Raw genomic sequence first — 27,281 nt, forward strand, 5'->3', positions numbered from 1 at the left:
ACATGAAATGGTTTGGTCCAAAGCGAACGGCTTGCGAGTACGGTGACAATCCCCCCCCCCTCTATTTACATGAAATGGTTTGGTCCAAAGCGAACGGCTTGCGAGTACGGTGACAATCCCCCCCTCTATTTACATGAAATGGTTTGGTCCAAAGCTAACGGCTTGGCGCTTGCGGAGTTTGGTAAAGAAATCGCCATCGCGTGCACAAATGCGCAGGAAAGCGAATGAATCGCAAATTAGTTTTAATTAGTTTTAAAACATAGTTTAACGCCCGAGCGAGTTTAACGCAATCGCAAATCGCATCGCAAAGCGAAAGAATCGCAAATTAGTTTTAATTAGTTTTAAAACATAGTTTAACGCCAACATAGCGCCAACATAGTTTGCCGACGGGAAATAAATGAATACGCTCTCAAATGTGCCATCCGAGGCAGAGTCTGTTCGCCACGTTCGGCACACGTGATAACTCGCTGCTCTCTGATTGGTTGAATCGTTTTTTGGACATAGCTCGGTAACTACTTCTGCGATTAATTTAAAACCTTGAAAAGGCACATCCTCGGGTCCCCAGCAATATACCTGGCAAGTTTCAAGTATATCGGACCGGTAGTTGTCGAGAAACAGCGGTCACAGACAAACATACAAACAAACATACACACAGAGATTAGTGGAATTATAGATAGACTAGGGCATGCCCGTACTATATATATATATCTAAAATTATATCCCCCCCCCTCTATTTACATGAAATGGTTTGGTCCAAAGCGAACGGCTTGCGAGTACGGTGACAATCCCCCCCCCCCCTCTATTTACATGAAATGGTTTGGTCCAAAGCGAACGGCTTGCGAGTACGGTGTTTTTTATCGGACCCGTGGAATTATAGATAGTAGTTTTAATTAGTTTTAAAACATAGTTTAACGCCAACATAGTTTGCCGACGGGAAATAAATGAATACGCTCTCAAATGTGCCATCCGAGGCAGAGTCTGTTCGCCACGTTCGGCACACGTGATAGCTCGCTGCTCTCTGATTGGTTGAATCGTTTTTTGGACATAGCTCGGTAACTACTTCTGCGATTAATTTAAAACCTTGAAAAGGCACATCCTCGGGTCCCCAGCAATATACCTGGCAAGTTTCAAGTATATCGGACCGGTAGTTGTCGAGAAACAGCGGTCACAGACAAACATACAAACAAACATACACACAGAGATTAGTGGAATTATAGATAGATGACAGTGGGGATGGGGATGGGGGAGGGGGGGGGGGGGAAGGGGCGGGGTGTAAGTTAATGCAACTTTTACCAGATATAGCATAATGGAAAACACCATCCACACATTGATTGTTCTCAGGTGTCATTCATGTGAGCAAGTTTCATGTGCTCCTGAGTGAGCCAATGATCTTGTGTTCCTGTAAGTGAATTAGCATTCACCCTTTTAACATTGTTGGTGATAGCTTGTGGCTGCTTTCATTTGTAGCACAAGACTGAGGAGTTGCATTATTGGCTGAGGGTGTGGTTGGTTATGCTGCTGCTTCAATGCCCTCCATAGGTTTGAGCAGGAATTTGGAATTTGTTCAGAGTGCCGGCGATAGCTCACCTACTCTTAACAAAGAACACGGTGGGATCTTTAACGTCCACCAACTAATGCCGGCAAACATGATGCCCATTTAACGCCCATCTCAAGGGACGGCACACACATGAATCACCCTGCCTGTGAAATACTGGGATGACAGTTTATAGCTGGGTTGGGATTCAACCCCAGGCTAAACAAATTAGAGGCGAGTGTGTATCACCTCAGCCACCTTGCCAGCCCCTGGTTTGGTATCCTTATTATAAATGAATAAAAAACACAGGTGTGGAACCGGTTGCGCGCTTTGATTAATTTCTTTCATTTGTGTAACAAGGTGTAATAGTGAGTGTTGCCTTCAATGTGCACCACTGTAAACTCTTGTGCCTAATTAACCATTTAATGCCACAAAACGACGACTATTTCCCAGTTTCTGGGTGAAATGGTACTATTTTTGACAGGCTCGAGCGGGATTTATCTGGTTCGATTAAAAATGAAACCAGCTGAATTGATTAACTTAACAGCACTGATGATACATCCAATGCTAGACACTGGATTTGCTTCAGTAGTTAAATTATCCTCTCGGAAATTAGTGCAAGGACACGCATGGTTTCAAAATGTGAAAAGCTTATGGCACCAGTCGTGGGTAGATCTTTGGGATGCTCCGAGAACGAGGTGGGAGGTTGTGTTATTTGAAATGCTGGCATTTTTAGGTGCAATCGTTTAATTTTAAATACGTGGTTGGGGCAGAAGTGTCCCGACTTGAGTGGGTCTTCCTCCAGAATTGACGGTGCTTGTGCACCTCATGGATAATGTTTTTCTACTGACACAATAAAAAACACTTGGTGAGTTAATTAATTCCTGTTTAACTTGTCCTTTTCAGACATGATCAGTGACGGTGATGTTCAGTGTTGCTTATATTTATTACCTCTGCCACCGAAGGTGGACATAGGTTATGTTTTCAACCCTGTCTGTTTGTCTATGAACATGCTATCTCAAAAAACTTGTGGACAGGGTGGCTTTGTGACGAGGACGAATTGATTCGATGTTGGTGAAGATCCGAATCGGGATACGAGAAGCTTTTTTTTTTTTTTTTTTTTTTTTTTTTTCCTTAAATGATTCTTTGCCATTGAGAGATTGGGCCAAAAATGTACAGTATTGACGATGAGATATTGTTTAAAGTCTGCATCCAGATCAGTTGGATACAAAACGTAAACTGTTCAGTTCGGTGGGAGGTATGTGCTCTACCGATTGCTGGTCCAGTTACAGTATCTATGGTCTATGTTCCAGGAAATTAACAATACTATCGGACCCTGCTATTCACGGTTCCGCGTATTTGTGTGTGATAAAATGTGACCTGTTTCTCTATTCACGGAAAAGTGGCCCGCGAATTCGCGTTTTTTTTCCCCCTATTCGCAGCCGTGTTCCACGAATTCGCGGGTTTTTTTTTTTCCTATTCGCAGCCGTGTTCCGCTAATTCGCGGGGTTTTCTTTCCTATTCGCAGCCGTGTTTCGCGAATTCGCGGTTTTTCAGGGGCGCAAAAAAAAAATTAATTAGCTGTTGGCTTCACATACGGTATTTATAAGACCTTCGTGGATTATCGTCGACGTTCACGGATTTTGCCTCGCCATTCGTGGCGTTTGCCTCGCCATTCGTGGCGTTTGCCTCGCCATTCGTGGCGTTTGCCTCGCCATTCGTGGCGTTTGCCTCGCCATTCGTGGCGTTTGCCTCGCCATTCGTGGCGTTTGCCTCGCCATTCGTGGCGTTTGCCTCGCCATTCGTGGCGTTTGCCTCGCCATTCGTGGAGTTTGCCTCGCCATTCGTGGAGTTTGCCTCGCCATTCGTGGACTTTGCCTCGCCATTCGTGGAGTTTGCCTCGCCATTCGTGGAGTTTGCCTCGCCATTCGTGGAGTTTGCCTCGCCATTCGTGGAGTTTGCCTCGCCATTCGTGGAGTTTGCCTCGCCATTCGTGGAGTTTGCCTCGCCATTCGTGGAGTTTGCCTCGCCATTCGTGGAGTTTGCCTCGCCATTCGTGGAGTTTGCCTCGCCATTCGTGGAGTTTGCCTCGCCATTCGTGGAGTTTGCCTCGCCATTCGTGGAGTTTGCCTCGCCATTCGTGGAGTTTGCCTCGCCATTCGTGGAGTTTGCCTCGCCATTCGTGGAGTTTGCCTCGCCATTCGTGGAGTTTGCCTCGCCATTCGTGGAGTTTGCCTCGCCATTCGTGGAGTTTGCCTCGCCATTCGTGGAGTTTGCCTCGCCATTCGTGGAGTTTGCCTCGCCATTCGTGGAGTTTGCCTCGCCATTCGTGGAGTTTGCCTCGCCATTCGTGGAGTTTGCCTCGCCATTCGTGGAGTTTGCCTCGCCATTCGTGGAGTTTGCCTCGCCATTCGTGGAGTTTGCCTCGCCATTCGTGGAGTTTGCCTCGCCATTCGTGGAGTTTGCCTCGCCATTCGTGGAGTTTGCCTCGCCATTCGTGGAGTTTGCCTCGCCATTCGTGGAGTTTGCCTCGCCATTCGTGGAGTTTGCCTCGCCATTCGTGGAGTTTGCCTCGCCATTCGTGGAGTTTGCCTCGCCATTCGTGGAGTTTGTCTCGCCATTCGTGGAGTTTGCCTCGCCATTCGTGGAGTTTGCCTCGCCATTCGTGGAGTTTGCCTCGCCATTCGTGGAGTTTGCCTCGCCATTCGTGGAGTTTGCCTCGCCATTCGTGGAGTTTGCCTCGCCATTCGTGGAGTTTGCCTCGCCATTCGTGGAGTTTGCCTCGCCATTCGTGGAGTTTGCCTCGCCATTCGTGGAGTTTGCCTCGCCATTCGTGGAGTTTGCCTCGCCATTCGTGGAGTTTGCCTCGCCATTCGTGGAGTTTGCCTCGCCATTCGTGGAGTTTGCCTCGCCATTCGTGGAGTTTGCCTCGCCATTCGTGGAGTTTGCCTCGCCATTCGTGGAGTTTGCCTCGCCATTCGTGGAGTTTGCCTCGCCATTCGTGGAGTTTGCCTCGCCATTCGTGGAGTTTGCCTCGCCATTCGTGGAGTTTGCCTCGCCATTCGTGGAGTTTGCCTCGCCATTCGTGGAGTTTGCCTCGCCATTCGTGGAGTTTGCCTCGCCATTCGTGGAGTTTGCCTCGCCATTCGTGGAGTTTGCCTCGCCATTCGTGGAGTTTGCCTCGCCATTCGTGGAGTTTGCCTCGCCATTCGTGGAGTTTGCCTCGCCATTCGTGGAGTTTGCCTCGCCATTCGTGGAGTTTGCCTCGCCATTCGTGGAGTTTGCCTCGCCATTCGTGGAGTTTGCCTCGCCATTCGTGGAGTTTGCCTCGCCATTCGTGGAGTTTGCCTCGCCATTCGTGGAGTTTGCCTCGCCATTCGTGGAGTTTGCCTCGCCATTCGTGGAGTTTGCCTCGCCATTCGTGGAGTTTGCCTCGCCATTCGTGGAGTTTGCCTCGCCATTCGTGGAGTTTGCCTCGCCATTCGTGGAGTTTGCCTCGCCATTCGTGGAGTTTGCCTCGCCATTCGTGGAGTTTGCCTCGCCATTCGTGGAGTTTGCCTCGCCATTCGTGGAGTTTGCCTCGCCATTCGTGGAGTTTGCCTCGCCATTCGTGGAGTTTGCCTCGCCATTCGTGGAGTTTGCCTCGCCATTCGTGGAGTTTGCCTCGCCATTCGTGGATTTCGCCTCGCCATTCGTGGATTTCGCCTCGCCATTCGTGGATTTCGCCTCGCCATTCGTGGATTTCGCCTCGCCATTCGTGGATTTCGCCTCGCCATTCGTGGATTTCGCCTCGTCATTCGTGGATTTCGCCTCGCCATTCGTGGATTTCGCCTCGCCATTCGTGGATTTCGTCTCGCCATTCGTGGATTTCGTCTCGCCATTCGTGGATTTCGTCTCGCCATTCGTGGATTTCCTTTCGCCATTCGTGGATTTCGCCTCGCCATTCGTGGATTTCGCCTCGCCATTCGTGGATTTCGCCTCGCCATTCGTGGATTTCTCCTCGCCATTCGTGGATTTCGCCTCGCCATTCGTGGATTTCGCCTCGCCATTCGTGGATTTCGCCTCGCCATTCGTGGATTTCGCCTCGCCATTCGTGGATTTCGCCTCGCCATTCGTGGATTTCGCCTCGCCATTCGTGGATTTCGCCTCGCCATTCGTGGATTTCGCCTCGCCATTCGTGGATTTCGCCTCGCCATTCGTGGATTTCGCCTCGCCATTCGTGGATTTCGCCTCGCCATTCGTGGATTTCGCCTCGCCATTCGTGGATTTCGCCTCGCCATTCGTGGATTTCGCCTCGCCATTCGTGGATTTCGCCTCGCCATTCGTGGATTTCGCCTCGCCATTCGTGGATTTCGCCTCGCCATTCGTGGATTTCGCCTCGCCATTCGTGGATTTCGCCTCGCCATTCGTGGATTTCGCCTCGCCATTCGTGGATTTCGTCTCGCCATTCGTGGATTTCGTCTCGCCATTCGTGGATTTCGTCTCGCCATTCGTGGATTTCCTTTCGCCATTCGTGGATTTCGCCTCGCCATTCGTGGATTTCGCCTCGCCATTCGTGGATTTCGCCTCGCCATTCGTGGATTTCGCCTCGCCATTCGTGGATTTCGCCTCGCCATTCGTGGATTTCGCCTCGCCATTCGTGGATTTCGCCTCGCCATTCGTGGATTTCGCCTCGCCATTCGTGGATTTCGTCTCGCCATTCGTGGATTTCGTCTCGCCATTCGTGGATTTCGTCTCGCCATTCGTGGATTTCCTTTCGCCATTCGTGGATTTCGCCTCGCCATTCGTGGATTTCGCCTCGCCATTCGTGGATTTCGCCTCGCCATTCGTGGATTTCGCCTCGCCATTCGTGGATTTCGCCTCGCCATTCGTGGATTTCGCCTCGCCATTCGTGGATTTCGCCTCGCCATTCGTGGATTTCGCCTCGCCATTCGTGGATTTCGCCTCGCCATTCGTGGATTTCGCCTCGCCATTCGTGGATTTCGCCTCGCCATTCGTGGATTTCGTCTCGCCATTCGTGGATTTCGCCTCGCCATTCGTGGATTTCGCCTCGCCATTCGTGGATTTCGCCTCGCCATTCGTGGATTTCGCCTCGCCATTCGTGGATTTCGCCTCGCCATTCGTGGATTTCGCCTCGCCATTCGTGGATTTCGCCTCGCCATTCGTGGATTTCGCCTCGCCATTCGTGGATTTCGCCTCGCCATTCGTGGATTTCGCCTCGCCATTCGTGGATTTCGCCTCGCCATTCGTGGATTTCGCCTCGCCATTCGTGGATTTCGCCTCGCCATTCGTGGATTTCGCCTCGCCATTCGTGGATTTCGCCTCGCCATTCGTGGATTTCGCCTCGCCATTCGTGGATTTCGCCTCGCCATTCGTGGATTTCGCCTCGCCATTCGTGGATTTCGCCTCGCCATTCGTGGATTTCGCCTCGCCATTCGTGGATTTCGCCTCGCCATTCGTGGATTTCGCCTCGCCATTCGTGGATTTCGCCTCGCCATTCGTGGATTTCGCCTCGCCATTCGTGGATTTCGCCTCGCCATTCGTGGATTTCGCCTCGCCATTCGTGGATTTCGCCTCGCCATTCGTGGATTTCGCCTCGCCATTCGTGGATTTTGCCTCGCCATGCGTGGATTTTGCCTCGCCATTCGTGGATTTTGCCTCGCCATGCGTGGATTTTGCCTCGCCATGCGTGGATTTTGCCTCGCCATGCGTGGATTTTGCCTCGCCATTCGTGGATTTTGCCTCGCCATTCGTGGATTTTGCCTCGCCATTCGTGGATTTTGCCTCGCCATTCGTGGATTTTGCCTCGCCATTCGTGGATTTTGCCTCGCCATTCGTGGATTTTGCCTCGCCATTCGTGGATTTTGCCTCGCCATTCGTGGATTTTGCCTCGCCATTCGTGGATTTTGCCTCGCCATTCGTGGATTTTGCCTCGCCATTCGTGGATTTTGCCTCGCCATTCGTGGATTTTGCCTCGCCATTCGTGGATTTTGCCTCGCCATTCGTGGATTTTGCCTCGCCATTCGTGGATTTTGCCTCGCCATTCGTGGATTTTGCCTCGCCATTCGTGGATTTTGCCTCGCCATTCGTGGATTTTGCCTCGCCATTCGTGGATTTTGCCTCGCCATTCGTGGATTTTGCCTCGCCATTCGTGGATTTTGCCTCGCCATTCGTGGATTTTGCCTCGCCATTCGTGGATTTTGCCTCGCCATTCGTGGATTTTGCCTCGCCATTCGTGGATTTTGCCTCGCCATTCGTGGATTTTGCCTCGCCATTCGTGGATTTTGCCTCGCCATTCGTGGATTTTGCCTCGCCATTCGTGGATTTTGCCTCGCCATTCGTGGATTTTGCCTCGCCATTCGTGGATTTTGCCTCGCCATTCGTGGATTTTGCCTCGCCATTCGTGGATTTTGCCTCGCCATTCGTGGATTTTGCCTCGCCATTCGTGGATTTTGCCTCGCCATTCGTGGATTTTGCCTCGCCATTCGTGGATTTTGCCTCGCCATTCGTGGATTTTGCCTCGCCATTCGTGGATTTTGCCTCGCCATTCGTGGATTTTGCCTCTCTATTCGCGGATTTTCGTGACTCGGGAACCTATCCCCCCCTTTTTGTATTGAAACATTGCCCCGCTATTTGTGGGTTTCGCTATTCGAGGATTTTCCAGGAACTTATCCCGAGCAAATAACGGGGTCCGGGGGCATTTTCAAAAATTGTCTTTATAGACTCAAACAGGGAAATTCATCTCGCTAACGAAGTGACTTTATGCTCGTCTGAATACATTTCCAATTCTCTGTGTAATTTCAATTGCATGCATCAAGAATGCCTTCATTTATATGTCACATGCAGCATTATGTCCAATCAATTGCAGATTTGGGTCATTTTTCTGGCTTGGTGAAGTCAGCTCTGTGTGGAGGTTCAGCATCACCAAAATGAAGTAGTCCGGCTGGAATGGCATTGCAAACGATTCGTAATGGGCCACGACAGTTTCTACTTATGAATCGCCATGTAGAGTTCCACATTAAGTTCAAAAAGAAGCTGCGTAGCTGATAGTCCATCGATGTATATGTATATATATACGTATATATATATATATATATATATATATATATATATATATATATATATATATACATATATATATATACATACATACATATATATATATATATATATATATATATATATATATATATATATATATATATATATAATTTTTTTTGCAGCTAAAGGTTTAGGTCTGCCCAATGAATTAGTTGGATGTGTCTCCTGTTTCCTCAATATATTATGTAATCATCTTGCACGAGCTTTTTTCTGCAGAGATTGTGTGCACTTACTGAAGAGTGCTCTGCATTTTGCAGGTGTCTGAACTAGAAAAGCGACTGACCAAGTTGGAGGCAGCAGTTGGCAAGTCTTCATCCAATGCTGTAAGTGGTGTGTGTGTGTGTGTGTGTGTGTGTGTGTGTGTGTGTGTGTGTGTGTGTGTGTGTGTGTGTGTGTGTGTGTGTGTGTGTGTGTGTGTGTGTGTGTGTGTGTGTGTGTGTGTGTGTGTGTGTGTGTGTGTGTGTGTGTGTGTGTGTGTGTGTGTCTGTGTGTCTGTGTGTCTGTGTGTGTCTCGTTATCTCCATGTGTGGGTTTCAGGAGGTGGATCAGAGCCATCCCAGATCTCTAAAGTAACAAACTTAGTGTGTGCATGCGTGCACATGTTGCTGGCTGCTATCTTCACATGTTGGTTGGTTTCAGGAGATGGAACCTAACTAACAGGCCTCAAAATGTGTCTGTTGTCTGTATCTGTCTTTTCTTCATAATCTGGCACCAATTCCAGTGCCAAGACATCTTGTGAATAACGTGTTTGTTTGCAGAATTCTGCTGGGATGTTAATGCAAGGAACTTCTGTTTTGGTCAGTGAGTATTTTTTTTTCTTTTATGTCCACCAATTGCAAGTGGTGTTCGAAGTTGCTCGTTTTAAGTCTCCTTTATCTTCTCTGCTTTTTAGGCTACGCTGGAAATGCTGCAGAGCCACGTCAGCACTCTGGATCCAATGACCCTTGATCATATCGAAGGCAGGCTACAGGTATGCATTCTAGATTTGAGACTATTTAAAGAAGGGCAGAAGATGCTGAGAAATTAGTTGCACAACCTGATTAAAGGAAAGGCCGCTTCCCAGATTTCAGCATCCTTTATGACAGCGAGGCAGCACCCAGGTTTTTAATTGTGATTACAGTGGCTGCAGAAACATTTAATTTTGGGCGAGAAAAGCTGTATATATGACAGAAACTTGTTTTTGAGTCAAAAATTATTTGAGAGGTGCTAAAAACAGTTATTTGAACATGCTCCACGATTCCGAGACGCACTCGGGGTTTAAAAAAAAAATCTTTTATATATATATATATTTTTTTTACTTTTTACGTTTAAAAAAAAAAGTTTGTGAAGCTGCTTCAATATTTGAAGCGACCTTTCATGGGCGTATTTCGCCGGGAGTTCTTGCAATACAGACTGTGACATATCAACTCTTGGATGAGTTGATCAGGAAGTTCTCCAACTGTTTCGTTGTGCAGAGGCGCACGTACCCCTTTCTTGCAGGTATGCTTACAAAGTATTTTTGGCTTCTTTAAAAGTTTTTTTGTTTTTTTCAGTCATTTTATTCTACAATCCTTATTTGGGAGCCATGGAAGATGTCCAGGCAGTCATGATCGACTTTTTACTCTATTTCTGCGCATGCGCGGGGGCGGAAAATGTCATTTCAAAAGTGCCGTATTAAGTAGTACTGTGTTTCTTTGGTAGCAGTAATTTGCCATTTGGACGGGTTGCTACTTCATTATATTAACGGGTGGTTAATAACTAAAGCCATTTGCGATCAGGGCAACTCAAATAACTCGGAGAATAAGTGACTTCACGTGCTTATTTAATAAGTAAATGGGGAGGGTAAAGAAAGGACACGAACGCATTTTAAAAAAAAACGGTTTATTTACAATACTACGCAGCATGGGCATCGAACAAATGTAAATACTGTCTGGGGAATTCACGAATGACAATCGAGCGTTAATGAGGAGACCATCAATGGTGGACTTCACTCTATATGCACGGGAGGAAGGAAGGGAAGAAGAAGAAGCGGGATTCACCTGTCGGTCCGCACGTAGTCTTCAACCCTGCAAATAGTTAAACTCACACAAACGGAATAAAAGTTGTTTGGGAAAATAATACAAGGGTTTATTCAACGAAATGCCGGGACAAGGAAACGCGACGATAAATAATGTTCCTAAATCGGGACATCCCCACACCAGACTTCTACAACGGACACAGGAAGAATTAATCAAAGCAATCGTTGTTCTGTGGTGTGGCTTATCTCTGTCTGGATGCAGCATCCGTCAGGAATCGTTAGGTCCGAGCACGTCGTCCAGGCCCCAAGTTTGCAGTCCGGGTGCAGCTCTGGTGTTGGTGCGAAGCAGGCCTCCCCGCACCCCCGTTCACCAGGCCTCGTGTCCTTGTTCACGCTCCACTAGGCCAACATACGCCGCTGCGCGGCAAGCCTTGTTTGCACGCTCGGTCCCGTATGCGAACGCAGGTAAGGAGGATCGTCGACGCTCCACCGTCCGTCGTCGCCCAACAAGCCGAGGTCCAGTGCACGGAAAGAAGGGAAGAGGAAGAGTACGTCCAGGGCAAACAGGAGCTCCAAGCGCAAGATTCAGTTCCAACGAGAGGGCAGATGGAGAGAGCCAAATGCCGGCGAGCGAGTGGTTTTACCGATCGTCTCGTGACGTCAGCTCCCTTTCTCCCCAATCAGTGCGTCGCTTCTTGACTCTGCCAATCGGCGGCCTGCTTCTCGCTCGCCCCTTCCCCCTGTCAATCACGAGTCCTGGGTGTGGCTATTGCGTGCCTGAGCAATGTTTGCTTGCCATGCCACCGTAGTGCGTGGTCACTTCCTGTCTGTTCTTCCTGGTGTTTTATTATTATCATGGCGGAGGGGGAATTTAAGTAGTGTGTGCGATAATGGGCCTAACTAATGTCTTTGTGCATTGCCATACGGGACAAATGGAATGATAACCAGGTCTGACACACAGGGGAACTAGTATAATCCCTGCTCTACCTATCATACGATCGTCTTTGGATGATCACAGATATACACTTAATCCGACGAACGGGCTAGATGGGTCCCTGACTTACTTACATCGAGATGGTTCTTCTTCTTCGACATCGGAGCACCGACCAATGCAGATCTACCTAAATTTATATATCCCCCTACCCCACCGACATAACAATACACTGTATTAGCCATCCTCGACAATAAACAAACTCCTCCGCCCCCTGAACACCACCACCCAGTCATTCACAGTAGACAACTGCATCTCCTTCCTCTCTTTCTTCCAACGCAAAATTGACAACATCTACAACAGCTTGACCACCGCCGCACCCGCTCCCCCTCCAACCACCTGCCCCCCCTTGTCCTGCCATCCCCTGTCTCGGTTCTCCCCAATCTCTCCTACTGACCTCTCTGAACTCCTCATAGGAATGAAAACTGCCACCTGCACTCTTGACCCCATCCCCTCCAGCTTTGTCAAAGCCTCCCTCCCTGCTCTCTCTCCACTTATCATTGCAACAATAAACTCCTCCCTGTCTACAGGCATCGTCCCACCTTCCCTCAAAATTGCTGCTGTTACCCCCATTCTAAAAAAACCTGGTCTAAACCCTGACACCCTAAACAACTTCAGACCCATCTCCAACCTACCCTTTCTGTCAAAAGTTTTGGAACGCGCTGTAGCCACTCAACTCAAACATCATCTCTCTGCCAATAACTTGTATGAAACATTCCAATCCGGATTCCGCTCCAACCACAGTACTGAAACTGCTCTCCTCAAAATCACCAACGACCTTCTCCTCTCCTCTGACGCTGGCAACCTCAACATTCTCGTCCTCCTCGACCTCAGCGCTGCCTTTGACACCATCGATCACACTATCCTCCTCACCCGACTTGAATCCACCTTTAACGTCACCGGCACTGCCCTCTCTTGGATTAAATCATACCTCTCTGACAGATGCCAGTTCATCTCCATCAATAACTGCAAATCCCCCACTGCTCCCCTCCCCCAAGGTGTCCCCCAAGGTTCAGTTCTTGGCCCCCTCCTCTTCATCCTTTACCTGTCCCCGCTCGGTCACTTAATCCGCCGTCATGGTCTCCAATTCCACTGCTTCGCCGATGACATCCAGCTTTTCATCTCCACCAAGTCCGTCTCCACCGACACCCACTCTATCCTGACAAACTGCATCACTGAAATAAAATCCTGGCTTCAAATCAACTTCCTCAAGCTTAACTGTGATAAATCTGAAATAATCATCATTGGCCCAAAAACGCTCACAAAATCCACCCATAACTTTGCCCTCAACATCGACGGTATCCCAGTATCCACCTCCCCTCACATCCGGAATCTTGGCGTCATCTTTGACCAAACCCTTTCCTTCGACAAATACACTAAACAGATCACAAAGTCAGCCTTCTTTCACCTGAAAAACATTGCCCGTCTCCGCTCATCCCTCTCCTCCACGGCTGCAGAAACCCTCATCCACGCCTTCATCACCTCCCGTCTGGACTACTGCAATAGCCTCCTCTATGGTTCACCCTCAAAAATCACCAATAAACTCCAATACATTCAGAACTCCGCTGCCCGTCTACTCACTCATTCCCGGACCTGTGACCACATCACCCCCGTCCTTTACAAGCTTCACTGGCTCCCCATCCCCCAGAGAATCCAGTACAAAATCCTCCTCTTGACATACAAAGCCCTCCATAACCTGGCCCCATCCTACCTGGCTGACCTCCTCTCCAGACACACTCCCACCCGCAACCTCCGCTCTGCTGGTACCAACCTCCTGACCCCCTCCATCCGGACCAAATTCAGATCCTGGGGGGACAGGGCCTTCTCCATCGCTGCTCCCACCCTCTGGAACTCACTACCTCACACCATCAGAGACTCCTCCTCACTCACCACATTCAAAACATCACTAAAGACCCACCTGTTCAACGCTGCATTCAACATTCAACCCACAGCATTTAACCCCTGACTATCTCTTCTCCTTCTCCCTCCTTTTGCTTTAAATATTTCCCTATTGATTCTTGTCTTGTCTTTTTGATTCTTGTCTTATATATATGCCGTATATCGCTGCTGTTTGTTTTCTTGATTCTTGTCTTTTTGCAATTGTTGTTTTCATGTATTGTTATGCATTATGTTTTCCACTCTGTCAAAGCGCCTTTGGGCTTCTGGAAAAGCGCTATACAAAATAAATGAATTATTATTATTATTATTATTAAAAAAATTTGAACAACATTATATAGGACTAGTCACTAGTGTGACTTAAATCGACTATTGTCCCATAATGTGTTGATGACGGAGACGTTCTATAGTAATGACGCAAATAGACTCGCCGTAAATTGGCGACTTATTGTGTGTATATACTGTACGTACACACACACACACACACACATCGTTTTTTCATTTCTGTTCCATACAATTCTCTCTCTGTCTCTGTCTGTCTATCTCTCCCTCTGTGGCTGTCTCTCCCTCTGTGGCTGTCTCTCCCTCTGTGGCTGTCTCTCCCTCTGTGGCTGTCTCTCCCTCTGTGGCTGTCTCTCCCTCTGTGGCTGTCTCTCCCTCTGTGGCTGTCTCTCCCTCTGTGGCTGTCTCTCCCTCTGTGGCTGTCTCTCCCTCTGTGGCTGTCTCTCCCTCTGTGGCTGTCTCTTCCTCTGTGGCTGTCTCTCCCTCTGTGGCTGTCTCTCCCTCTGTGGCTGTCTCTCCCTCTGTGGCTGTCTCTCCCTCTGTGGCTGTCTCTCCCTCTGTGGCTGTCTCTCCCTCTGTGGCTGTCTCTCCCTCTGTGGCTGTCTCTCCCTCTGTCTGTCTCTCCCTCTCTCTCACACACACTCACACAATTGTACACTATTCGCTGTTCCTAAATTTTTAATATAATTTAAAGGATTGCTGTAAATGATGTTACTTTCGCAGAATCCCATAGAACCGCCTTTAGACGCCATTTATCCCCGCAGAGCTGGGGTTGGCCTTTTTGTGGGCACCGTGGTTCCCTTTTTGAAGCAATGTTTTTATGGCCGGATGCCCTTCCTGCTGCCAACCCTGTTAGTCGCCTCTTTACTCTGTAGAACTGTTACTCAATTTGTCGACGTCAAAAGGATGACAGGCTGAGTCAACCCCCCTTGTGTTAACAGATATCAACCGGGATTCGAACCTAGGATCCCAAGCCAGCACCCGAACCGTTAAGCCAACACCAGGCTCTTCAACTTTATTTAAATTGTAAACCTCAAAACCTAAAGTAATAACCTTAACATGTTGACTGGTTCCCCGACTTTTTACTATTTGTATTGTATTTTACTCATTCGATTTGGTGTCGTTTTGTGATATTAAAGAAAACTTGTTTTAATCTGCCAACTCTACCTACACACACACACACACACACACACACACACACACACACACACACACACACACACACACACACTCGTCATCAATGCTCTTTGGCCAGCGCTCAACCAACTTTTGAAATCCCAGTGCAGAAGTTTTCTTTCTTGTGTCCTTAACGCAGTACAAGTGGTTGTGTTAACCTCATCAGCGGGTGCAAAATGTGTTCCCTAAGCTCGTTGTTTTTATTTTACGGATGTGCTTGGATGAATTTTGTGTGCATTCTTCATGAATGTGATGAGTTCAGATATCTTCTTTGATAAACTTTTCCACCATGGCCACCTCCTTGGTTTGGTACTAGATGCGATCATTTTGATTCCTGAAACAAAACAAATGTGGCACAATGTCGGTAAATGAGACTGTACACATAGTTTTGTGATTATGTGATGACATAAACCTTTGGCATGACCCTTGTAATCATAGAAGCGTCATGCTAAAGATTTTGGGTATGACCGTTGTAGCCGTATTAGCAGGATGTATGTCATGCTTTCATAGTTTCATTTCCTGACCTCACCCTGATCCAACTGAAAATAATGGTTCACATCTCCATAAAGCATCTTTGTTAAACCCATTTCAGTGAGCTCGTCCCATATGATTATTATTATTATTATTTTTTCTGCGTGAGGTGTGAGTAGGGAGAGGTGAGTGGTGATTTAATTTGTTCCCACACTTGAGTTATTTCCCCGGGATTACAAGTGAAGAATTTGATATCGATTTGGTGACTTTTTGCTTCTATTTACCATGTGCATTTTACTGCTGAACAAATGGGTTTGACTGGCATTTTTGTGGTTGCAAAATGTGCTGTGTACAGTTGTTTTTTTCCCCCTCTCTCTCTCTCTGGTGCCCTTCAATTTTAAAATCTTGTGTTGAACAGGGGCTGCTTGGAAAACTGAATGAAATCACAAAACATAAAAGTTATGCTGAGGGGACTGGTGCACACGAAAAGGTAATGTTCTATCCAAATGAAATGTCTTTATTGACATGGATGTTGAAATCTAGCTTTTGTTGTGGTTGTTGAACTACTTTATTTTACAGCGGGATTTTAAAAAAATGAAGGTTGAGTAGAGTTTAAATAAAATTTTGATTAGGGAGGGTTTTTTTTTTTTAAATCAGTTGGGGGGTCAGGAATGCATATACAGTTGGACCCCGACATTTGTGGGGGATACAGTCCTGAAAAATGCCGTGAATGTGGGGGCATTATTTCAATGGGAAAAGAGGGGATAGGTTCCCGGCCTGTCATGATTTATTAGGGAAAATCAAAAATTGTGGAAAACAGCAAATTCATGAAAAACCACGAGTATGCCCGCGAAAAGAATGTCGAATTGCGTGGTTGCATTGTTGTGGGTGACAGGAAGATTACCGACATTGGGGTGGACTACCTTCAGCCCCACATAGTGGCCTGGTGCGTTGTTCACCATCAGGAGAACCTTGGAGAGGTTCTTTACTGCCAGGTACTTCTCCACTTGAGGGACAACACAGTTGTGGAACCAATCCATAAATATGGTAGCTGTTGCCCACGCCTTTCTGTTGGCCCCCTTTGGCCTTGGCACAGAGGCGAAGAGACACCCGTTCCATCGCAGCCTAGAAACCCGATGCTGACCTCCCTTGCTTAAACGTGGAAGAAAATTCCCATGAGGACTTTCATAACAGGCTGGTCACGTCTGCGTTGTAGACCTGCTCTGGTACATACCCATTCTCAGAGCTACGCGAGTTGAGCAAGGAAACTGAGCTGCCTCGTGGTCTGCTGAGGCACGCTCGCCTGTGAGCTTTACATTGTGGATACAGTACCGTTGCTTGAGGCCTTCAAAACATCCCTTGCTGGATTGGATCGAAAATCCGAGGTCCACTTAAAGGAATGTTCCTCTGGGCATTTTCCTCTATCCACACATGTAATGCCTTCTCCATTGCTTTGATGTGAACATCCTTGATGTGGGTAACCACTTTGGTGCTGGGTGCTATGCTTGCCGCAAGATTTTCCTGAATCTTTCTCGTTTTTCTTTATGTGGTGCACAGTCGACTCGTTCACACCTAAGTGCCTGCCCACTGAGGCTGCGCTCACCTCTTGATCGCCGGTCAAACATCTCCACTCTCTGGTCCAGGCTTATGACTTTTTCTTCCTCTTGGGAGCAGACATCTCCTGCACTACTCGTAGCCTTAGGACCCATGACATGAGTGCACATAAGTACTCGTGCAGGGGTTGTGGGTAGATGGCGGATGGGTGGGTGGTGTGACCATTGGTGGGGGATGATTTTTGCGCACGTACAGTTGCTTTATGCGTTACGTATGGAAGATTATTTGAGAACTGTTATGTGCGCTGCTGGTGATGGATGGTTTGTTAGAGCTCCTTTGTATTTATGTGCATGTGACAGATAGTTTTAGAACTGTCATGCGCACACACGGCTGGTGGGGGATGTTTTTTTGTGCCCGCAAAACACCACAAATACTAGTGCGGGAGCCCAGAAACATTTGTTTCACATCTCGAGTACAAAAGGTTTGAGGCCTGGAATATATGCATCTATGATAGGAGACCCCAAAAAGGCAATTCTTAAGTTCTGCAATTCTGCACAGCAACCAGGGGGCGCCACCAAAGACCCCTAAATGTGACTCTTAATTCACAATTTGAGTACATCTTTCAAACTTGTCTTAAAATGTTCTCTATAGGAGTGGAAATCAGAATTCCCAATTCTTAAGTTTTCAATTTGTGTATTAGGTCGCTTAAGAACGACCTAATTAATGCTAATTAACGCTAATTAGCATTTTTAATTCACAATTTGAGTACATCCATGAAACATATGGCAATGTATTCCTTAGGTCATCCTAAATCAAGATCAGTCATTCTTAAGTATCCATTTCATGTATTAACCCACTTAAGAACGCAAAATGTACTCATTGACCCCGTCCCTGGCAAGGTGAGTGTTAATTCACAATTTGAGTACATCTTTCAAATTGGTCCCAAACTGTTCAGTAGATCATCGTGAATCAAGAACAGCAATTCTTATGTGTCCATTTCATGCATCAACCCACTTAAGAATGCAGTCAGTATTGTAACGGAATTTGGGTTGTCACTGGCTTTATGAATGTAATCTATATACATTCTCCAAAACTGGGCGGTTGCACCATGGCCTCCAGATCTTGTCACTTGGGTATATGCTTCATACGCGGCTGTGCATGCTTTGAAGACGTCCGAGTCTAGAGCAGACTGAAGCTGCTCCCACGTGGTCAGTTGAATGCTGCTTATCAATGCTTCTGTTTCTTCTCTGTGTGGGTAAGAGTCTAAGAAGGATGAGAAGTGTAGCATCTCAGGAGCAAGGGCTAGTATGGGGTGCAATCTCTTGCACCTGTTGAAATGTTTCCCCGTCAAAAATCCGTTTAAGGATCCGGTTGCAAGTACCTCAGATTCAGTCAGCATTTCTGGTCCTCCAGAGTTGGACAGGAGTTTCCCAATAGCCTTGAAGAAAGCCATTTCAATGTGGAATGGGCCTAACATTATGAAAATGTTATCAAATTTCGGTTTCTCAGTCACTTGTATTTGAAGTGCCGGCTTGGCTGCGCCCAGATCATAACTGACTATTCCGTATTTCTGTCCCGTCTCATTAGCACACCTCTGCGTGATGAGGAGAGTCTCCTGCACGACCTCTAGGCTGGTGATAGGCTGGCGTAAGTTTGGCATATATAGAACCTCTTGTTTTGGAAGGTGGTCACTGCAAATGCTTGCATTAAACCCAACCCACATAATAGGCAATACATCATTGCCAATGGCATGGCTCATCATCCACACGAGGTCCAGGTGGCGAGCCTTGTTGCTAACATCTGGAAGGCTGTAGACTGCAGTGTTTTTGTAACTGAACTTCGTCATCTTTGGTATCTTCCTATATGGCTGGAGTGCAGTATCTGTACTCTCAAGGGTTCTCTTCCTTTTGCCTGTCTTTACTTGCCGAGCACTAGTTGAGGTTGAAACTGCCATGACAGCAGATGCTTCACGTTCTTCATCAGGTGCTGGCACATTTTGGTACAGAATACCCATGGTATCGTGCAGCGAATTGGCTCCAGACATGGTTTGAGTCATCTCATCGAAATTGTCGAAGGTTAATCCGACTGGTTTACCTACGACTGTTCCTTTTGGACAAGCAAGCTTCTGTTCTTGAATGGATTCAGCTGTGGCAGTTTCAACTTCTTCCAATGTGTTGTAGCTTAAACAGTGACCAAACCTGTTCAGGACTTGAACCATTTTTTTACTGCCAGTGACCGACTTAACACTCATACCAAGAGCTACATGTTTTGCAGGTTTTGCGCGACCCCGTTGTACAATGAACAAGGCATCCTGACTAGACGAATTTGCGCGGCGCTTTACTGACTCTGTATATCGCTCTGGTTTTAGCCCTCCGTACAAAATATTGAAAAAATCTACTACAAGTTTTGGGGGTGACGAGTCCCCGTTTCTTAAATCCTCCAATGTCGGACATTCAGGAAGGTCGACCTTTTCAACCTTGAGCAACTGGTTGCACAAAAGCAATGCTGCTTTGGCGATTGTTCTCTCATCAGTAGATGTGTAATCATATACAACACGAATTGCATCATCTGCAGTTTCTGCATTATATAAGATGTTTCCAAGCCTTTTCCCAAGTGAACTCTGTATCTTTATGCGCGCTTTGAAGTGACTCATCAATGTCCTAGAGAGGCTGAAGGCGCTTCCCCTGGGCGTTTCTGCGGATGCCGAACAAATATCAAGATAACGTTCATATACAGAATTAAGAAGTTCAGGTCTGTTGTCTATTATTACAGATTGCTCAATGTATGCAAAAATGTCCAACACACTGGTCTCAGAAGGCGTTTTTGTTTCACGTGTGTCCTTTTGGGAAACTCGATTGGCTGACAACAAATACGCACTTTTACATGAATGATGGTAGTGGGCCTCCTTGGCAATTAAATCCGTATCAACTACTTTTGGAATAACCTTACTGTCATTTAATGTCTTTGCTGCATTTTGGATCGATACACCGGCTTCAATGGTTTCACATCTTCCCAACAGTTCGACGCTTCCACCTTTGAGTCGTTTTATCTTTTTCTCACAGAATAGACAAACAGGTGGCAAAATCCCGGCAGATGATGTAGAAGGTGCCGACTCCTTGGATGGACGTAAATGTGGGGCATTGCTACGGTGAACATCACTGGCGGCTTTAACAGGCGGCGTTTGGGATGAGATGGCGGTAAAGTTCTTGTAACAAGAAACATGGTAACCATCCATTTCAGCAGGAGACGTAGGCAATCTCTGAACTACACCACAATAGACAGAGTCCTGGAAATGTTGCTTTTGCCGTCTATTAGCTGCTGCTGTTTCTACTGCTTCCCATTGCGTATCCTTGAAAGGTAGAACGTCTGGACGAGCTTTCTTGTCTGCACTGCGTTGGATGTGAAGAATACATCTGCGTTCCAATGATGAAACAGTAGGCTGGACAGTAGGCTGGACAGTAGGCGTAGTATTGGTGGCCGATTCCATGGTTGCATGTTTCAAATCATTGTCTGAAAAATAAAATCACAGCGGGTGGTCAGTGAGCATGGCGAGTCAGTCAGTTTTGGTCAGTGAAATCCAAAAGAAGTTATTTCAAATTTTGAGGCAATAAGTCATTATTTTCTACTCAGCTGTGGTTCGAACCTGAAATCGGTATGCATACAGAACTTTGGATACCCTCATCTGCCTGGACATTTCCTGCGCGCCACCTAGGCCTAGGGCTACATAATTCTGTATCGGCCCCGAATGCTTATTAGGCCTACAGCATAGTATTGTTTGTTGGGTTAGGGTTAGGGTTGGGTTAGGGTTAGGGTTAGGGTTGGGTTAGGGTTAGGGTTACCATGTTTCTTGTTACAAGAACTTTACCGCCATCTCATCCCAAACGCCACCTGTTAAAGCCGCCAGTGATGTTCACCATAGCAATGCCCCACATTTATGTCCATCCAAGGAGTCGTCACCTTCTACAACCTCTGCCGGGGTTTTGCCACCTAACCCCAAACCCTAACCCTATTTGTTGACTTACCTAAGCAGTGATCTAGGCATTACAGGCAACATCAGACATTCTGCAGCCGATTCAGAGAATCTATGGAGGGAAAGAGCAGGAGATTCCCCATGATTAGGTCCTATGATAAACCGACAACTCCCTCTACAGGGTGTCCCAGAAAGTTCGTCCCTCAAGATAGTGTCACAAACCTGGATTGATAATGTGTTAATATTTCCCTTTAAGTCACTGGTTATTATTCCCCAAACAATGTTGTATATTGGTCCCAGTTATTCACTGCAGGACAGTCATTTCTGTAGAGAGGCACTTCCTGTTTAGGGTGTAATTGGCTCAAGTTAGGGAAGAAGCCTCCCCATTGGCTGGGAGGCCAAAACTCCTTCCTTAACCAAAACTGAACACCCTCGATCCGGCCAGCCAGACAGGTGTGTGCATGCTCAGCACTGGTGTGGGTGTCTACTTGGGGCCTGCCCTCAGGTCAGCACTCCAGCCCCTCCCTTGCATATAAGGGAGGGCCAGCCAGGGAGTGGAGGGGGGATAGCAGCCAGTGACAACCCAAATTCCGTTACAATACTGACTGCATTCTTAAGTGGGTTGATGCATGAAATGGACACATAAGAATTGCTGTTCTTGATTCACGATGATCTACTGAACAGTTTGGGACCAATTTGAAAGATGTACTCAAATTGTGAATTAACACTCACCTTGCCAGGGACGGGGTCAATGAGTACATTTTGCGTTCTTAAGTGGGTTAATACATGAAATGGATACTTAAGAATGACTGATCTTGATTTAGGATGACCTAAGGAATACATTGCCATATGTTTCATGGATGTACTCAAATTGTGAATTAAAAATGCTAATTAGCGTTAATTAGCATTAATTAGGTCGTTCTTAAGCGACCTAATACACAAATTGAAAACTTAAGAATTGGGAATTCTGATTTCCACTCCTATAGAGAACATTTTAAGACAAGTTTGAAAGATGTACTCAAATTGTGAATTAAGAGTCACATTTAGGGGTCTTTGGTGGCGCCCCCTGGTTGCTGTGCAGAATTGCAGAACTTAAGAATTGCCTTTTTGGGGTCTCCTATCATAGATGCATATATTCCAGGCCTCAAACCTTTTGTACTCGAGATGTGAAACAAATGTTTCTGGGCTCCCGCACTATACAGGAAGCACAGGGCCGCGAATGTAGAAGCAGGTTACTTTTTAGGAACCGCAAATACGTGGAATTCGCTAATGCCGGAAATGTGAATGTCAAGGTTATACAGTATTGCAATTGATTTCTAAAATCCGTTCTGACAACATCTGGTCATTTTGGTTCTATTGCTTTAAATATTTTGACCTGAAGACTCATCATTGTTTAATGATAACAAAAATAGAAATATATAATTAAAATAAAGCAAATTTCAATCACCCTATGGTTAATGTCAAAATTATTCTCAAAGACCATGCGTTTTAACAAGTCATGTATTATCATTGTATTAATCAAGATGTACAAGATGATATATTAGGGTAAGATGAGTTGTATTAGGATGTGAAAGTGTATGAATAGCCTTTTAGTCTGAGCCAAATTTACAAAAGGTGCTCAGTGAGCGTCTTCTTAACACATGCCTAACCCTGAAACGCTGACAAACATTCTTGAACTCCCACAGCCAATCTCCCATCTAGATAGCAATTTACGAAGGGAGATAAACAGCAACAGCCGATTAGCCTGCAGAACACCACACGTCTCCAACATCCAATTGAAATTATGCACTTGGAAAGAATCACAGCGCCACTGGCAAATGTTGGAGGGGATTCAGCGCATTACTCATTGTGGGTTGATACAGGTCATCTTGCACTAGATTCAGTAGCCAACTAAATGATTCCTTGGAGAGTCTAACGCGGAACAAATTTCATATTGTCATACTTCTCCAGAGCGGTTAGGGTGCCGGCTTGGGATCCTGGGATCCTGGGTTTGAATCCTGGTCGATCGCTGAATTAACGCCAGGGGGGTTGACTCAGCCTGTCATCCTTCCAAGGTCGGCAAATTGAGTACCAGTTCACTGGTAATTCCCTGTGTGTCGCAAGAGGCGACCAACAGGGTTGGTGACAGGAAGGGCATCCGGCTGTAAAACATTGCTCCAAAAAAAGGGGACCACGGTGCCCAAAAAAGGCCAACTCCTGCTCTGCAGGGGAAAATGGCCTCTAAAGGTGGTTCATACTTCTCCAGAGGATTGCATCTATCCTCGAAGTTCTCAATTCACATCCATGACCTACCCCATTCCTATCCTCTTCTACCTCATATTGAGCAAATTCAAGCACTCCAAACACATCCATATTCACCGTCCCATGTAAACTACGAATTGTAAGCCATGCAATGCTTGCATCAAGGCCATAAACACATTCTTAAACATGCTCTTGCCGAGGTGTAGAGGTTTCTTTGTTATTTTAACCCTTGTGATTAGGTTTTGATCCGCATTATATTTAACACTCTTAGGCGATTGGCGACCTTTGAACGGTGGGTGATCATCGCAAGATTAGCGATTCTACACACATCTAACTCTTAAACGCCTTTCGTAAATTCGGCCGTATGTGTACAAAAGTGTGTATTGTATTTTAATGTGTCCTTTGGGCAGCTCATTGGAGTGAGGCTTCACATTCACAAGAAGGGTGATCGACGATACCACGACATAATTATTGCTTTGATCCAAAACGTTTTGACTGTTTATCTTTTACCATATGTGTGGGTAACAGTCTGATGTGTTAGTAATTTGTTTCTTGCTCTTCTGTGGGCCTAGATTATATACGCAGAAAAACAATGACGGCTGATGGTGGCAACTTTGTCGTCATGCGTATCTTAATGCAAGTACTTTGCCCTCAGGTGAACAGGTTGTACAAGGCGGTGGAGCAGTGGGGTGTGATGGCAGACACACTGCCGCAGGTCGTGGAGAGATTACGAGGCCTTAAGGAACTCCACGAACATGGTTTGTGCGACTGTGTTGGTGTAATTTGGAGGGTTTCCTTTGTCATGTTTTGCTCTTTCATGGGTAATGCAAAATGTAATCTGTTCAAAATGGTATTCGTGACTGAAAAGGCTCCGTTCGAATTCTTATTACATTGGTCAGAGTGTGTTGGATGTTTGTTAATTCTTTGTTTGAGGCAGTGCTCAGTAAAATGTGTGAAGATGAAAGTTAAATCTCCCAAGAAAAGTGATTGCCAGTGGCAAGTCCCGTTATAAATGATCTCGATGACAGGAATGAGGTTCCAGGTAATGCATCCTCTCAGTGGCTGTCACATACACGTGAGCTGTCAAAAGAAGGAGCCAGAGAGATTTTACTTGATCATTTGTAAGTGTAAATCATGTGGTGAATTTTGGGTCCTCCTAGCTCAGCAGCCATTATATTGTTGCGGATATGGGATTTGCATCCATCCATATCCGCTTGTAAATATTCCCCTATTTCCTCAATACTTCCCAACTATCCCCAATCCCCCATTCCCTAGTCCCATTTTCTGTAAACAACACTCTGTAGACCCGACCTCCCCCTATTTCCCCCATTAAATGTCGTGCCCAGGTTCACCGCATCTCATGTAAGACAACTATAGGACATCTTGCTAGTTATTCTTAGTCTATGTCAGTTAAGGACTCGTTTCCATTAATTCTGACCCTTCGTTGCACCAGAATGTGATTGTATGGCACCGTTAGGAAGTTTAGGACCTCCCAATACCTCCCCGCAGCTCTTCCTCACGGTTCAGCAACAACAACAACAACAGCAACGGCAGCGGCGTGCACAGGGAGTGCGCGTCCTCACTCCGGCTTGGTTGGTAGGGGGTGTTGGGAGGGCACGAGGCCTTCCCAACGAGCCGCCATCGAACATGTGCTCGACGGGGTTACCAAATAGGGGCTCCCTGTCAGCTCCTCGTCAAGGGCGGAGCCCGGTAACCCCCGCACCCAATGGAAGCGGCGGACCGGCCCCAGGGGGGCGGAGCCAACCAGCCGAGGGCGTGTCACTCCCCGCTGAGCATGCGCAGGAAGAGGGAGGTGACGTCAGATGCGCGCTGAGCTTGAAGCAAGAGAGACGTCCCTTCCGAGCGCTGTGACACCTCCCTGCATCTCTTGGACCGTGCTTGATCCTGTCCCCGAGCCAAGGTGCACCTTGTGCTATCAACCTACCTGTCCATTCCTGCCATCAATCCCTGTGTAAGTCTACCTTGTTCCGTTTGTCTGTGGTCTGTCTGGGATAAGATAAGACTGTAATTAAGTGCCTATCTCTTCTGTGTCTTTACCTCACTACCTTGTAATCTACCCCCTTTTCTCCACCACTGTAATTATACCCTCCTCCAGAGGTCTTGAGAACTGTACCCCTTGCGTCGTTTCATCTATCCCAGTCGTTGTGTCCTTTCCATCATTGATTTAGCATAGCGCGATTTGGCCAACATTTGGGTGGAATCGGGTGAGTTGGGGAAGAATCGGGGGAACTGTTAGGTCGCGGCAATACCACCGCTCGGTAAATAACATCTTAACCGCGTCCGTAACAATTGGTGTCAGGAGTGGGATTCGAGGCCCGAACCAAATTTTAAAAAAAACATCTCGGAAAAAAATTTGGTCAAAATTATAAAGTACCGAAATTTGCTTTTGTTTTACAAAAACCCGAATTTTGAAAGTCGCGCTATGGCAGATCAAGACGGCTGGGTTCCGGTAGAGGAGAGTGGGGTAGAATCGACCCAGGATCAGAGGGACGAAGTAGAGGAGAACATGGGCAATATGGTTGAGGGAGTTTCAGACGCACAAAATGGCGTCCTCGCACACGTGGGTGTAGCGGCACCAAATTTTGCCGCGCCCTTTGTACCAACGGTGGAAGACATGCAATTATTTATGGCTGAAATGGAAGCCCTTTTGAACAGGAACAGTGAGCGATTGTTAAACAAATTGGGAAACCAAATTGAAGCAATAACGAACGAATTGGGAAACCAAATTGAAGCAACAACGAACGGAATGAGGGCCGATAGAGAGGAAAGGGAGCAGAGGGACAGAGATCGCATGGTGGGCGAAAGGGTCCCAGGGGTGCACGAGGAGGTAACGCGGGTCGAGAAGCGCCGGTTGAGCGAAGCGGAGGAAAGCACGGGTTCAATGACGGGGGTAGAAATCACGACACGGGGTTTGGAAAAGCCGGCGACCGATGAGGTAGAGGGTGTTTTATTAAAGCCAACGGTCGTCGAGGGGAACAAAGACAAAGCAGTGCTGGGAATTAAAATTGAAGAGATGACGGAGGTAGCCCGGGAATTGCAGGGAGAAATGGAAAATGTGCAAAGTCCCTGCTCACATCACGATGCTGTGCTTAACCCGAATGGAAGTTTGCAGGTTTTGGTGCAGGGAGGAAGAAGAACCCCGAAGGTGAGACGTGCTGTGTATTGTGCTGGGAGATTTTGTAAAAGGATGTTTAGCGACAAAAGAATTGTCGCGCGATTGGGATCGATATGGCACCCGGGCGTTGGTGAAGGGTCCCGTGTGAGTAAAAATGGCACGCGTGTGAGGAAAAAGTGTGCGTCGGCGAGTGGGTGTGTTATAACGTGTGGGAGTGAAACCGAGTGCGAGCGAGAATGCACGTCGGGGTGTACGTGCGAGGGTGAGAGTGACACGAGGAGTGAGTTGGTGGTGGAGCGGGTGCGAGAATGCACGCTTGGAATGGTTGAGGGTGTGCGAGGAAGCACACCTGAGTTGGTCATGGCGCGAGTGTGGGAGAGCCCATCTGAGCGCGTTAGTGGGTGGATGCCAGAGTGCACGCCCATGGTGAGTGTTACGGAGGACGTAACGGAGGAGAGGTGTGGACCGAGGTGTGCGCGAGAGGTGTGGTGTGTAACAGGGAGAGCGTTGGTGGAATGTACGGACGGCGTTGGAACGCCGGGTTTTGTGAGGGTAAAATGGGTAGCGTATGCGTGTGAGCATGCAGGTGAAGCATCGACGGTAACCGGGTTAGCGGTTAGGGCGACGGATAGCCGATGCGAGCACTCGGGGCGCGGTGTGCTTTGTTGGATGCGAGGCCCGGCGCGGATCGAAGCTGCGTCGTTTCTCTTCGAAGCGTCGTTGCCGATTCGGGCTTGGCCCCGCCCCGCACGGTCGAGTCCGGGCCTTGGCGGGCGAGGCGACCGGTCCGGTTCAAGGGCGAGTGGGAGGAAGCGGAACGGTGCCCCCTCGTGGGGACGGGGTTCCGACCGGGGGAGATTGAGCCATCGGGCCCGGGACCGCAAGGTGCCGCGCCGAGATGGTGCGTGGAACCTCGGCCCAACCAAACCACCT

General features: G+C 47.4%; 1 protein-coding gene across 1 annotated transcript in view; it reads left to right on the forward strand.

Moving 5' to 3' along the window:
- DCTN2 (dynactin subunit 2) overlaps nt 1-27,281 on the forward strand; it is a 90,171-nt gene that overhangs the window by 52,971 nt on the left and 9,919 nt on the right. Inside the window, exons 10-14 of the mRNA XM_078782756.1 lie at nt 8,893-8,958; nt 9,394-9,432; nt 9,528-9,605; nt 15,866-15,937; nt 23,868-23,970. Of these exons, the coding sequence (XP_078638882.1) occupies nt 8,893-8,958; nt 9,394-9,432; nt 9,528-9,605; nt 15,866-15,937; nt 23,868-23,970 (358 nt within the window). The remainder of the gene's footprint in view (nt 1-8,892; nt 8,959-9,393; nt 9,433-9,527; nt 9,606-15,865; nt 15,938-23,867; nt 23,971-27,281) is intronic.

Source organism: Myxine glutinosa, chromosome 7, assembly GCF_964187855.1.
Source record: "Myxine glutinosa chromosome 7, kmMyxGlut1.1, whole genome shotgun sequence".
Classification (NCBI taxonomy): domain Eukaryota; kingdom Metazoa; phylum Chordata; class Myxini; order Myxiniformes; family Myxinidae; genus Myxine; species Myxine glutinosa.